The sequence below is a fragment of the Ascaphus truei genome, chromosome 2 (genome assembly GCF_040206685.1).
Source record: "Ascaphus truei isolate aAscTru1 chromosome 2, aAscTru1.hap1, whole genome shotgun sequence".
Taxonomy (NCBI): Eukaryota; Metazoa; Chordata; class Amphibia; order Anura; family Ascaphidae; genus Ascaphus; species Ascaphus truei.
The window spans coordinates 9,512,471-9,528,053 of record NC_134484.1 but is presented as its reverse complement, the minus strand read 5'-3'; the positions used below and the strand labels follow the sequence as shown (position 1 = coordinate 9,528,053).

At 49.3% G+C, this 15,583-nt stretch overlaps 2 protein-coding genes across 2 annotated transcripts in view; both read right to left on the bottom strand.

Annotated features, from left to right (window-relative positions):
* The window catches only part of LOC142488078 (uncharacterized), a 908,622-nt gene that overhangs the window by 454,102 nt on the left and 438,937 nt on the right, over positions 1 to 15,583 (bottom strand). The window lies entirely within an intron of this gene.
* LOC142475354 (NXPE family member 3-like) overlaps positions 8,554 to 15,583 on the bottom strand; it is a 36,675-nt gene continuing 29,645 nt past the window's right edge. Inside the window, exons 5-7 of the mRNA XM_075581273.1 lie at positions 13,804 to 13,874; positions 13,181 to 13,387; positions 8,554 to 9,881 (exon numbers count right to left, since the gene is read on the bottom strand). Coding sequence (XP_075437388.1) covers positions 9,349 to 9,881; positions 13,181 to 13,387; positions 13,804 to 13,874 — 811 coding nt within the window. The 3' untranslated portion in view covers positions 8,554 to 9,348. The remainder of the gene's footprint in view (positions 9,882 to 13,180; positions 13,388 to 13,803; positions 13,875 to 15,583) is intronic.

Here is a 15,583-nt window from a genome sequence, read left to right as displayed (position 1 = left end):
AAGCCCCTAACTCCGGCTAGGAGAGAGCTAGCACTCTAATTTTTGTAGTGCAGCTAGTTAAGAGTGTACCATGAACATACATATGGGTTTTATATTTGTTGCACATACAGATAATACGTATAAAAATAAAACAGTATTTCAATGATGTTTTAAATGTAGAGGCAGGAACCCCTTCCTGTCCGCCCGGCAATGAATCCATTAACATGTAAATATGTTATGGATGGATGAGCTGAGGGATTTTTCATCTCTGTACTTCAAAGGGCACCCTGCTAAGTTGGTGCCCCAGTGTTTAGAGAAGTCTGGAGTTGAAAATACTCAGAAATCCTAGGTGTTAGGGTGGCCGGGATATTGCTGAGTATCAGATACCGGTGCAAAGTATGGGCCCTTCACACTTGGTAGCCAAACCCCAGACTTACTATCACCAGCTAAGAGATTGGGCCTGGTATGTTAAGCATCTTAGGTGTTACCTTGACGCATGCTCTTAGCAGACCAGGAAGCCACTTCTGCCCTTTTTGCAAGCTACTGGCAAGTCTGGGATAGGTGGGAAAAGTTGTTCCCATAGGAGGATTTGCTGGGTATTTTAAAGATAGCACCCTTAACCCTGTAAAAATGCCTGCAGCCCAGTCCTAGACAGATTAATCTAAGATTCACCTGATTCAATCAAGAAACGACCATGCGTAGCTCACCACAAACAAGACACAACCGCGAGGCTGAGGTAGGGAATTGTAGAAACGCCAACCCATAACCGTGAGGGCACACCTAGAGTGTAGATTGGTCTTGCAAGCCGGATCAGGAGTATAGAAGGTAGAGTAGTCGTTTATACTTGCCAGTCAGGATTGGAGAGTAGAGGATAGTTGGGGTACTTTGCCAAGGTCAGGATTGGAGAGTGGAGAATGGTCGTGCGTAAGCCAGGTTAGGAGTGGAGAGAAGCGGAGTCCAATATGTAGCAGGGGTCAGGCAGCTAGAAGACAAGGCAGAAAGCAACAGGCACAAGGCAGGATGCAGCAAGGTACAGCGTCACATAGGATTAAGCTCAGTGATGTGTGAGTGAGCAAGGCAGCTATTTAAGAAGCCAACAATCAATGGAGAGGTTGGGCGGAACCTGAAGAGGGAATCCCATAGGCTGCTGGGTCACACAGGTATGCCCTATAACACAGCCAGATTGGAAGCAGAGGAGGAGCTACGAGTCATGTGCGTCACTGAGGAGGGCTGACGACTTGCTTGCGCATATCTGCATACCGTGCATGCCCCTTAGTAGAGTGAGGCAGATTGGAAGCAGTACCGCACGTGCACCGATCCGCGCAAATCACAAGATTCAGGAGACGGAGTCTGGACTGCGCGTCACTCCCGTGCCGAGCCTGCACGTCACGGGGCAGAGACTAGGAAGGCTGCAGGAACGCCCACATATTACGCCTTTGCGGAGGCGGGACCTGGAGACGGAGGATGTGGGCAGGCATATAGACTGAGTGCAGTCTGTGTGTGCATAACCAGGCCATGAGATCGCACATCCTGGACATCTGTGGTGGCAGGGGTTCTCAGGTGAGAGGAAGGTCTCCAGACGCCAGAATGGCAAATTCTCACAGTTCCAGCGTTAGCGGTTCTGGTGTGAGGGGTTAACTACACCATAACGAAGAATTGTACCCCTCTTCCAGAATTCGTTTGAGCTGGGGATTCCCGAACGAATCCTATAAGGACTTTACGAAATTATTCCTTTCGGCGGAAATATAGGAGTGGCAAGTTGCGCCCCTAGCCAAGGATTGTCGCACGGCTCAAATTGCACACCCACTTGCATGCGTGCAGGGGTGCCCAGAGACTTTGTTGCTAAGTCATTCGTTCCGTGGACATTTGATTTAGTTTCCCCATCCCAGTAAGTGTTTTAGCCAGTGTAATTGTGAAGATTTCTGTGTTTGTCTGAAAAGTAATAAATTACAATTTATTTTGCCCCCCTTGTTGTGCTCAATCCAGAATCCCGGTATTAATGTGTTGGTAAGACCTGGTCTACCGTGACAGTATGCATCACTGACACTGTATATAAATTATGCGACAATTCACTATTTTCTGTGGTTTGCCTTTCCAATGGTGCTGGACAGCGGATTGAAAGAAGAAAAATACAGTGCGCTACTAAAATTGAGTCACAAAAGTGAGAGAGGCACAGTTTAAGCCTCTAATACTCCCATACACATATATGTGATTAGGTGTGCAATAATAAACATACAGTATGACCTTATATATTGGTGCGACTGCAGCTGTAGTTGGGGGTGGCTCAGCATCCCTAAACACTGGAAAAAAAGAACAAAACACAGAGCACAACGCTCGTAGTGAAGATTGAAACATACAAATGTATTGATAAAAATGAAAGGTTCTGCGTACATCAGATTAGTAAAAGACAAGCCTGGTATGTGGCATGGTAGGGGTTACCACACGCTGGAGCTGGAATCAGCAGATCGTGATCTTGACATCTGACTTGCTTTGCATCAGTGGTGGAGTCATCCAATCCTACCAAATGTACATAAAGGAAGGGAGTCCCCTGCACCACAGCACACAAAGTCCTTCGTTGAAGTGATATTATGCTGGAACTTTTCTCCACAATTCCATAGAGAGGGGAACCGATGGTAAAGTCCCGGAGTATAGTCCAGCACACTCGCTGTAAGCCACGCTCCACAAAACACCGCCGGAGCTCACAATCTCATCACTCGGGAGCGCTCATCACACGCCGATGACGTAGCTGTAGCGCGTGGTTCCCCGAGGTGGCTGGATACCGATCGAAGTACACACAATGTAGCGGGAGCCTAATAAGAGCAAATTGATATGCTTACAATAGTAGAAGAGCAGATGATATTAGTAAAAAAAACAACTTGGCATCATCCAACGCGTTTCGTAGCAGAACGTCACTTCATCAGGGATTGGAAAAACTGGGCATACATTCTGAATAAATACCCCTCATTCCAAGATGATTGGCCAAGTTCTCATGTTACCTGACCAGGCCTTAAACTCGCAGGAAAATGTCAAGCAGCTGTAAGCATAATGAGCATTGGGTAATACAATCACAACAATAAAAATACATAATAAACAAAGAAAATGCAGAAATCCAAGGAAGCTGAAAAATAAAAGCACCAGATTAGAAATGCATACATACAGCATATGGGAGGATCATGATTAAACTATAGAACCCAAATAAAAATGACAGAGAGGATATTACCACTACAGATAGCACCCTGCAGATAAGAGACATAGGAGAAACTGTACAGTTGCTTAATAGAGAGACCAGATGTCAATATCCTTGTTTTAACCCTTTAGGGGAGAGGTAGTCTTGTTTATAGATCCAGAATGTCTCCTGATGTGAGAGACTCTTGACTCTACAGTATCTCCTCCTCTCCTCTTCCTAGGGACAATCTTAATCCCCTTAAACATCAACGTAGATGGATCCTTATTATGATGTAACGCAAAATGACGCCACAAACTATGTTTCTCATACCCACTGTCACGCTGTTCTGCCCGCAGACCAGACTAACCCCCAATACTGAGGTGGAAAGTGTGTAACCACACACCCGCAGTAGTGAGAGCGTGCCCAGAGTGTGGATTGGTTGCGTGGACAAGGCCAGGGGTACCAGCGTAGGTAGAGTACTTGCCAGATCCGGGCGTAGAGAAGGTGCCGTAGTAAGGTCCGAAGCCAGAGGTCGAGGATTACAGAGTTCCGGGAGGTAGGGGTCCAGGTGCCGAGATCAAGGGGTCCAAGAGGTAAGCGGTGGTTGTGTGGAAGCCGAGGTCGTAGAGCCAGAGTGGGGAGGAAGATATGCCGGTTCGGTAACGAAGCTGAAACAGAGAGAGAGCTAGGCACAGTGAGTAACAGCACAAGGCAGATGAACTATTCAGAGCGAGGCTGGAGAGGAATCACCGGGGTTATAAAGTGAGAAGGACCAATGGGAGGAAGAGGCGGAGCAGAGGCGCGCCCAGGAGCCCTTTGTGATAGGGCAGGGTTTAATGGTCTGGTTTGTTGCCGGAGGATGGTGGGAGGAGCTGAGCCTGAGAGCGGAGATGGCCGGGGGGCGGAGTTACCCGGCTGGTGCAGTGCATAAATTAATTTGCGCGGCTTGAGCCCTTTAAGCGGAGCGGCGTGAGTCCGGCGTCGGCGGTATGCGTGCGAGCCACGGGGGGACAGAGGAACGGGGCGAGGTGCCCAGCAGGAACGGGGGAGGCCGCAGCCAGCGATACAGGTAGGGAAGGGCAGCGCCGAGGGCGGCGTGTGCCCCGAGTCCTGACAGTACCCCCCTTGAGGATCTGCCTCAGGACGATCCATCCAAGGTTTGTGGGGAAACTTGAGATGAAAGCGTCTAAGCAACACTGGAGCATGATTCTGATCCAACAGAACCCTCTCTGTGCGGCCCGCAATGACTCTGGCCGGGCGCCAGTTAATTAAATAAATAAATAAAAAACCGTTAAAAAAATGGCGTCGATTCCCCACGGCCCCAGCGCGCATGCGCAGGGCCACTCCCCCCTGCTCCCTCCCCCCCGTTCCCAACGTGGGATGGAGGGGGAAGTACCAGCCAGCTCCTCCTGTGGCCTGCTTCCCTCCGCAGCCAGCTTCCCACGTCCCCACGAACTCATCTCCCATGGCCCCCCCCATGTGCTCACCTCCGTGCCTCCCCCCCGAGCCCGCGCCCCCAAGCCCACCTCCCGTCCCGGGCAGCTGCCGCAGGGATATCGGGGGCAGGAGGGGAAAGCGTCCGGCGGCAAGCTGCACCCACGCTGTCAAGGTAAGTCACTCTCACCCACCCAGTCACTGTCACCCACCCAGTCACTGTCACCCACCCACCTAGTCACTGTCACCCACCCAGTCACTGTCACCCAGTCACTGTCACCCTGTCACCCAGTCACTCTCTCCCACCCAGCCACTGTCACCCACCCATTAACTGTCAACCAGTCACTGTCACCCTGTCACCCAGTCACTGTCACCCTGTCACCCAGTCACTCTCTCCCACCCAGTCACTGTCACCCACCCACCCAGTCACTGTCAAGTCACTGTCACCCAGTCACTGTCACCCAGTCACTGTCTCCCACCCAGTCACTGTCACCCATCCACCCAGCCACTGTCACCCACCCAGTCACTGTCACCCACCCACCCAGTCACTGTCACCCAGTCAATGTCACCGTGTCACCCAGTCACTGTCACCCAGTCACTCTCTCCCACCCAGTCACTGTCACCCACCCATCTACTGTCACCCACCCACCCAGTCACTGTCACCCAGTCAATGTCACTCTGTCACCCAGTCACTGTCACCCTGTCACTCTCTCCCACCCAGTCACTGTCACCCACCCAGTCACTGTCACCCACCCAGTCACTGTCACCCTGTCATCCAGTCACTGTCACCCTGTCACACAGTCACTGTCACCCTGTCACCCAGTCACTGTCACCCTGTCACGCAGTCACTCTCTCCCAGTCACTGTCACCTACCCACCCAGTCACTGTCAATGTCACTGTCTCCCACCCACCCAGTCACTGTCACCCACCCACCCACCCAGTCACTGTCTCCCACCCACCCAGTCACTGTCTCCCACCCACCGCCATTCACCCACCATCCCACCGCCATTCACCCACCCACCCCCATTCACCCACCCACCGCCATTCACCCACCATCCCACCGCCATTCACCCACGCAGTGCCATTCACCCACGCACCGCCATTCACCCACGCACCTCCATTCACCCACGCACTGCCATTCACCCACACACCGCCATTCACCCACCGCCATTCACCCACGCACCGCCATTCACCCACCCACCGCCATTCACCCACCCACCATCATTCACGCACCCACCATCATTCACCCAACTGTCATTCACCCATCTGTCATTCACCCACCCAGTCACTGTCATTCACCCACCCACCCACTCACTCGCCCACCCAGGCAGGCAGTCACATGTCTTTTGTTGAAAATATAAAAAATAAACAGGTTGCATTGTAATGTTTTTTTCTGTATCACAATAAGAAAACAGTTAAGTAAAAGTTGCGCGCTAAAAAATATTTTTTCGTGGTAGGTTCGCTATGGGTTCGGGGGGGGGGGTGTGCTATGGGTTGGGGGGGGGGGGGTGCCCTGCTCCTTTCATTTGTCCCGGGCCCCATGATTTCTGTTTGTGGCCCTGTGGGTTATGTGAGGTGCAGGGGGGAGAACATAATGGGTGATGTGAGGTGCAGGGGGGGAGAGGGTGATTGGTGACGTGAGGTGCAGGGGGGAGGGTGATGGGTGATGGGAGGTGCAGGGGGGGTCATTGGAGGTGCAAGGGGGGTGATTTGAGGTGCATGGGGGGTAATTTGAGGTGTATGGGGGGTGATTTGAGGTGCATGAGGGGTGATTTGAGGTACAAGGGGGGTGATTTGAGGTGCAAGGGGGGTGATTTGAGGTGTATGGGGGTGATTTGAGGTGCATGGGGTGATTTGAGGTGCATGGTGGAGTGATTTGAGGTACAAGGGGGGTGATTTGAGGTGCAAGGGGGGTGATTTGAGGTGTATGGGGGGGGTGATTTGAGGTGCATTGGGTGTGATTTGAGGTGCATGGGGGGTGATTTGAGGTGCAAGGGGGGTGATTTGAGGTGCAAGGGGGGAGAGTGATGTGAGGTGCAAGGGGGGAGAGCGATGTGAGATGCAAGGGGGGAGAGCGATGTGAGGTGCAAGGGGGAGAGGGATGTGAGGTGCAAGGGGGGTGATTTGAGGTGCAAGGGGGGGTCATTGGAGGTGCAAGTGGGGTGATTTGAGGTGCATGGTTGGTGATTTGAGGTGAAAGGGGTGATTTGAGGTGTATGGGGGTGATTTGAGGTGTATGGGGGGTGATTTGAGGTACAAGGGGGGGTGATTTGAAGTGCATGGGGGTGATTTGAGGTGCAAGGGGGGAGAGCGATGTGAGGTGCAAGGGGGGAGAGCGATGTGAGGTTCAAGGGTGGAGAGTGATGTGAGGTGCAAGGGGGGAGAGCGATGTGAGGTGCAAGGGGGGAGAGCGATGTGAGGTGCAGGGGGGAGAATGATGTTAGGTGCAGGGGGGAGAATGATGTGAGGTGCAGGGGGGTGTGATGTTTCTGCTGTGCAGGGGGCTATTGTGTGTTTGATGTGGAGGGGGAGTATTATGTGTGTGGGTGAGGGGGAGAGATGGGGGTATGAGAGATAGATTGGGAGTATCGCAAAGGTTGATAGTGAGGGGTTCTGGGGGAGATATGAGGATGATTATGAAGGGTGCTGGGAGTGATATGAGGATGAGGATGAGGGGTGCTGGGGGAGATATGAGGATGATGATGATGAGGTGCTGGAGGAGAGATGATGATGGTGATGATGATGATTTTACGCGTGCGGCCCAATTTTTTTTGGATGTTCTCTTTAGACACACTTAGTCCCTCTGGGAACAATGTTAACTGGGAATTACAACATTTTTTTGCATTAGTATTATTTATTATCATTTTTCATTTGATTATTTCTTTAATTATTTTATATATATTTTTTTTTATTTTTATTATTTCATCTCAGTTCTTCTCTTCCTTCTTTTGTTCTTTTATAAGCTTCTTTACATACCATATAATTGTTATTTATTTTGTCGTTTACTATATGTTTAAGTTTAACATTAGTTTATCTTTTTTGGTCATTGTTTAGACAGGCTCATGTATGATTCTTTATGATTATCGTTTATCTGATTTGACAAGGCTTTTTCTAAGTTTGATAAGAATACTATTGTACACATACTGTATTCTGTCTCTGTTTGACATACAGTATCTTGTTTATGAGGTCTGTTTAACTGTATCTCTCTGTGTTACTAATACACTCATTGTAACATTTCCATTAATGATCCTTGAGCGCCATCATGTGTTCAATATAGGCTACTGTTGCCAGTTTGTGTGGATGAAACTAATGGTAGGTGTTGTTACTTATTATATAACAAATACAACAAGATAAGTATGAAATTAATTTTAAATGATACAGCCTTAGGCCGCGCTTATAGTGCTGGCGACGGCGACACGACCGCTGACGTCACCCGTCGCCACCCGTCGCCACCCGCAAAAGTTGTAATTTGTTTTTTAGCGGCGGTCGCCAGTGATGTCACTAAAGAGGGCGGGCTGCGCAATTTGATTGGTTTAGTGACAGTCACATGTGGCGACTGTCTCTAAAAAATAAAATAGACCCAGCTACCAATTTTCCAGACGAGACATCGCTCCGTCGCGCTTACTATAAGCGCTGGCGATGGCGCCAATTGTTTTGTTTTCTAGCAACGTCGCGTCGCCGTCGCGGGCACTGAAAGCGCAGCCTTAGACCAGATGTAATGTGGTTAGTAATGCCTCGTTGGGTTTTTATTCTTTGAGGGCGTACATTATTATATATTTATGCCTATTTTGGGTGATTCTCACATAATAACTTAGAGAAATGAGTCCCTGCAGAAATGCAGTGACAAAATAAACTATCCCTGAATCCAACGGGTTAAATATAAAGTATATATAGAACAAATCATCCTATACACCATGAAGACTACATTATATAAGATTTTGTTTAAGCTGTTTTCTTGGGGTCACATATTATTGTCTGACACTATGAGTTATCATGTTACAGTTTTGTTTTTATTTCAACAAGGTCCGGTTTTTATGTACAAACAATGAAAATAACAGTTTGTTATATATTTCTCTGAGTAAAGGGATTGTTTGCGGGGCATCTATTTAAACCTTGGTTAAATACATCAATACTCAGAGGAGTGTTGTTAAGTAGTATAGCCCTGCATCCAATCATGTTTATATGTTTATGTATGTGCCATTAGTTAGGCCCAGCTCCCGCGTCCCGGCTAGCACTCTCCCCGCCTGGGATAATTATCAGAGGAGGCTGCATACACCTCAGGTGAGGGGCGGTCAGATTGTTTTCTATTGGCTGCGGGTCGGAGGACTGTGGGTATTTAGGCACAGTGTTTTTAATCAGTTAGCACTCTTTGATAAAGCGCAAACGCCGCACAAACTCAACAGAGGGGTTTGTTCCCTTGCTGTTTCTTTTAATGTGCCAATAAAGTATTTTTTGTACGTGAGTATAACAGCCCAGTCGTATTTTCCCCCCGGAGCAGTTGCACCGCCTACAGCCGTATCTACATATATTCATGCTAGCAGTTGTTCATTTTAGTGAGTTGAAGCTTTAGGGATTTTGCTATTAAAGGTAATTGTGGAAGCTAAAGCATGCTAATTTGAATGTTCAGACCTAGTATCTGTGCCTGCAGTTTAACCCCTATGTAATGTTTATGGGACTGGAACAAGCACATGTGAGCGGGTTTCTGCTTAACATTAATGATTATAAAATAGCAATTTCCCAAGGACATTCACAGACACAGCAGTGACGCCTCATTGGGGACAGATGAAGGACAGCATCAAGTCCAGCTCATTCTTGACAATGATCTTTTCAGGATGGAGGTTTCTGGGCAGATAGTGACAGGAAGTCATCTCCCAGGTGTCCAGCAGTGTGACGGGCAGCCCTGAGAATATGGCCCTCATCACCATGTCCAGTTGCAGGGAGAGCCAGTCGCTGCCATGAATGTACATATACCCTGTGTTTCCCGATTTGATGAAAACTTTGGTCTGGGGACTGCGCTCCAGTAACCGGACAACAGCGTCACGTATGCCCCGGATCCTCCGCACGTAGACGCTCACTGGGAATGTAACGAAATGGGCCAGGCAGTTTATGACAACTACCAGCCCCTCGTGTCCCCCAATTCTGTTCAGCTCGTGTGCAATGTATTGTAGCTCCTGTATGGGAATGCGTGTCATGGTCAGCGGCCTCTGGTGCGCTCGCCATCGGAGAATGAACCTGTGCTCTATGTCTATCGCCAGCAGTGGGGGTCCTTGGGAATGGATATGAAGGTCTATTTTCTGCAGAGCTGAAACCAGAGGAAAATAGAGGGAGAGAAAAGGATTCAGGCATGTACAAATAGATCCCTTCTTTAGGTATGCATGTATGCATGCGCAAACACACACACACACACACACACACACACACACACACACACACACACACACACACACACACACACACACACACACACACACACACACACACACACACACACGTATACATGTAGTTACCAGATGGAGGTCCAGTAAAGGAGAGACAGCACACAGAGGGTTAAAGTCCAAGACGTCTATTGAACAAACAGGGCACTACAAACAAGCTAGCCCCAGGAGGGATGAATAAGGAGTTATACCTGTGGTGTTTCTAGACAGTGATATCCACGGCAGCTCATGGTCCCAATACTTTGTGTCTGCTTACTTTATAATGTGTCACATGATGTCCTGCAATTAACTCACCTTCCATCCTCCTCTACAGATCAGATATGTCTATGGCGGCATTTTTGCCCTCGTGTTCATGAGGGATGTGCCCATGGCCGCTTTCACTGTCCGAAACACTCTGCACATTCTACCCGCCACATGCCAGGGATCCGTCTTTGATGCTATTGGTCACTACCCACCTCTGTCCTACATTCTGTGGCATTTTTGAGATTTTTATCTGATTAAAGGTACCGTGGGTGGTGGAGAGGGTATCCACTTATCTGTATCCTTGTACTGTTTGTTCAATGACAGCCAGCTGTTTACAAAGGGTGTCATATACACCTGGTGTTACACATTAATGTGTAACATGACAGGTGACTGTATCACCTGGATACATATTGGCTCTCTTTAGGGTCTATTATTCACTCTGTGTCCCTCAGTGTCTATCATGCAGGGATCATCTCAGTTTGGTAGAGGATAGTGCACTTTTATCTGTCACTTTGCAATATATCACTATTCCGAGTCTCTGATTATGTCCATGTCTGTCCTCCCCTTATTATTTTTGCTGTCCAATACGATTTAGCCATACATGGGCAGCCCCCACCTGGCATAGTGGGGCTCAATAGGTCACAGACTTTATTAGTACACACTCCACATGTATTTAGACTTACTGTGGGATTAATCACTGTTCCCTATTACAGCAGTTAACATTCAGCGCTGACAACTTCCCTTGTCAGTTTGTAACACTGACTTCAGCAGAATGAAAACAACATCCAATTGGCTTGAGATGCATGTGTTTACCCTACCAGGGGAATCAGACGGCTCCACCTCCTGGTACCTTAAGGCTAAGGCCCCGCTCCCTCAGTCAGCGCGCCCGCACTGCAGACAGGCGGCGCGCTGACAGGCAATTGACCGCGATATGCGGTCTGTAGGGAGCTGGGGCCTGAGGGGGGGCGGGAGTGGGAGGGGGGGGGCGGTAGTGGGAGGGCGTGGTAAAACTTCATGAAGATCGTGGTGCCTTCCACACCCCCACCACCACCCCCACACACAACACATACACACAACACATACACACAACACATACACACACACATACATACACACATACATATACACTCACACACTTTTCCCCCGCAGCTTCTTCCCTGCTCCCCTCCCAAGCCGCCTCCCATCCGTAGCTCCTTCCCTCCCCTCCTTGCCTCATTGGCTGACTGCCGCACCACGTGACGCGTCAGAGCTGCAAATCACTAGGAGCTTGCAGCATCGGCCGGCTGACGCGTCACAGCACGCAGTCAGCCAAGTAGTAAGGAGCCAGCGGGGACCTCCACACTGGAGGAAAGGGGCTGTTGGTACGCTGCCGCGCGGGCCGTCGGAAGCAGCGGGATCCAGGCCTAAGCATTGATATAGTATATAACTATAGGGAAGCGCCCCAGCCTCTCTCACCCCCTCCTGGTACACTGACGTCCTCTGAACGTCATTGGAGGATTTGTATAATTTACCTCTTCCTCCCATACTCTATTTTGCTCAGGCTGGGCTTTAGAGTATTTATTCTTAATTGTGCCAACATTGGGGACATTATCCTGTCAGACATGAGGACACTAATGTCTGCTCATTTGTAGCTTGTACTGCGGAGATTTGCATTTTCCTGAGATTGAGGATTTACATGCGGATTAATGCATTTACGCCTGTTTAGGGGACCTCCTTTTTAAGGTTTACATATGTGTGTGCTTTACTCAGAGATATTAATCCTGGTAGTTGACAGTACACCAGGGTTAGTTGACTTTAGTATACAGCAAGTGTTATTTGACGTCTGTCTTCTTGCTGATCTTTTGAGTGATGTTTAGGTGGAGGGATATTATAGGAATTGGGGTTGAGAAGCCGGCGCTGTACAGCGCTGTAATAGCGTGAAACGCGTAGAGGAGGAGGTGGTGATATAGCCTGTTACCTAGTGTGTGTCTTATACCAATAAAGCCTTTTGTATCACCGGATTCGTTTGGACCTTGACTGTTTGCTGTGGCGCCGGCTTCTCAACCCCAATTCCTCTGCTTATCTTCATCCGGACGCACGCAACGGAACGCGAGTAAAGAGGGCAGGGACCCAGGACGGATCAGCTGACAGGTACAAGCCTAGTGCCCCTGAGCCCCGACCTTCACTTGTGGCCCCCCTCCGCACCCTCCGACGCACGTTCCCTCACAGTCAGATCACTGACACATTGGTGTCATATCCCCCAGCTGTTTGCCTGAGCGCATGACAGCACTGGATTTCGGAGAGATATTATAAAGGGAAGTACCACAGATTATTTTAGTTTGTGCGAACGGGCCTGAGGAAAGGGAATCTTTGTCCCCGAAACGGTCGTTGCCCTCCTATAATATATCACCTTTACCTTACCGTATGTTATACGTCACCCGTGTTTTTCTCTGAACCAAGATCTGTGCATGGCACCAGGCTTCAACCATTAACTGCTGGCCATCCAGCACCACCCAGGGATCTGAAACCCCTACTCTACTATATGCAACGCTGTTTACCATCTGCAGTGGCTGCTACAAATAAAGATCTCATTTATATACTTCGGGCTGAGTTGCAGCCTATTAGCCAGGAGTATACAGTAGGAGTACGATTGTCATGGTAGGGACTGCCTGCAGTCATTCTGCCTCCTACTGTTACTGGAGACGCTTTCACCGAATGGAAGGAGCATAAGGATCGACCTGTCCTGGTCCCCTCTACATTGTGGACTCTCAGCTCTCCTGCGAGCCACGCAGGCATGCCAGCACCACACGAAATGTTAGTAGCAGCAACATGTTTCCTGAGAGCGGGGGGAACAGGGCTACAAAGATATACCTGAAATATTTTTGGGGTCTTTATCATTTACAAAATGTAATGACTGTAGTAGTGAGGTGTATGTGTAACTTACAGGGAAGAAACTGCACCAGATATTGCCACCACTGTTGCGTCGTTGAGTCCCCGAACATGTATATAACCTTCCCTGTCAGACAGGCTGTGACATTGGATGGTGCAGGGAAGAGCCTGTTCCTGCAGACACGGGACTGCCAGACGTCCTGGTAATAAAACCCAGACGGCTCTGGGTTCCGCAGACCGGGGGTGCACACACCTCTATCATCTGAAACAGAATCATGTTAATACTATCTGCAGAGAATCACTCCACTCATACATCCACTATACATTCCCTGATGGAAAAAGCTCTCATTATACTTCACCTGAAACATAGATATGTGTATTAGTCCGTTCATACTTTCCCTGTAACACCACTGAAGAGAAGTACTCCATTTATAAATCTGCAGAGTATCACTCTGCTCATACATCCTTTGTAACACTAACTGTTCCTTTACAAACAATCATAAGAGACACGTACTTCTTACTCCACCTCAAACTCAGGCGCACACATTTAATCTCCTTCCACAGGGATATCAAGTAACACATACGGTACCTCTTACCCACCACTACACATATATCAGTAACAAACACCTCCATCCTCCTCCACAGAGACAGGAGAACCCAATGTCCTGCATATCTTACCAATGCTGCTCTTTTGGGGTAGGACAGTGAATGGTTGGAGTATTGATGGAATCACCTTCTCAGTCACAGACCTGGGGAACCACAAAGAGAATAATACAAGACGTGGGTTTGACCATTTGTTTGGAAGGATTTAGAAGAGGAGGAAGTATGAATAAATGAATATGATTTTCATATAGTTGGGGTTCTGTGAAAAATTCTTCCAATCTTGTTATTAATACTCGGATCTATATGAAATCTCCTATTTCAGCCCCTCACCCTTTCTCCAGCACTGTACTGTACATTTTGAGGTGTCATTTTTCTTGATAAGTTGATGCAAAATTGTGCACAGGGACGTACCTACATTTCTTGGGCTCCCCAAATAAAAGGCGCAAAATAAATCTAGAGTTTCCACCGGGGTCCCCTTACCAGTGGCCTTGTGAGCCCCCCCTCACACCTCCTCATTCACTCTCTCCCCCTGTACCCTTTTCTTGTTCCTCTGCCATCTTCCAATTCTGTCCCTTACACACTTCCCCCCCACAACCCCACACACACATACATAAAATCCCCCACGTACTGTACACACAATCCCCCACCCCAACCCCCACAATATCCTACAAACCCTACAATCCCTCCCACACACACACAATCCCTCCCACACACACAATCCCCCCAAAACACCCACACACACACAATCCTCCCACTGCATACACAATCACACACACAAACACACACAATCCATCCCACCAACACACAAAATATTCCCACACACACAAACACAATCCACCCCACACAGTCCCCCCAAAACACACACACATAAATAAAATCCCCCCCATGCACACACAGTCCCCGACCCCAACCCTCACAATATTCTACAAACCCCACAATCCCTACAACACACACAACCAACAGACACAACCCCTCCCACACATACACACAACCCCCTCATACACACAATCCCCCCCAAAACACCCACAGGCCAGAGAGGTGAGAGAGCAGGACAGAGAGGTGAGAGAGCAGGACAGAGAGGTGTGAGAGCAGGACTGAGAGGTGTGAGAGCAGGACAGATAGGTGAGAGAGCAGGACAGAGAGGTAAGAGAGCAGGACAGGGAGGTGAGAGAGCAGGACAGAGAGGTGAGAGAGCAGGACAGAGAGGTGAGAGAGCAGGACAGAAAGGTGAGAGATCAGGACAGAGAGGTGAGAGAGCAGGGCAGAGAGGTGAGAGCAGGACAGATAGGTGAGAGAGCTGGACAGAGGTGTGAGAGAGCAGGACAGAGAGGTGAGAGAGCAGGACAGAGAGGTGAGAGAGCAGGACAGAGAGGTGAGAGAGCAGGACAGAGAGGTGAGAGAGCAGGACAGAGAGGTGAGAGAGCAGGACAGAGAGGTGAGAGAGCAGGAGAGAGAGGTGAGAGCAGGACAGAGGTGTGAGAGAGCAGTACAGAGGTGTGAGAGAGCAGGACCGAAAGGTGAGAGAGCAGGACAGAGAGGTGAGAGCAGGACAGAGAGGTGAGAGAGCAGGAGAGAGAGGTGAGAGCAGGACAGAGGTGTGAGAGAGCAGTACAGAGGTGTGAGAGAGCAGGACAGAAAGGTGAGAGAGCAGGACAGAGAGGTGAGAGCAGGACAGAGAGGTGAGAGAGCAGGACAGAGAGGTGAGGGAGCAGGACAGAGAGGTGAGGGAGCAGGACAGAGAGGTGAGGGAGCAGGACAGAGAGGTGAGAGAGCAGGACAGAGTGGTGAGAGCAGGACAGAGAGGTGAGGGCAGGACAGAGAGGTGAGAGCTGGACAGAGAGGTGAGAGCTGGACA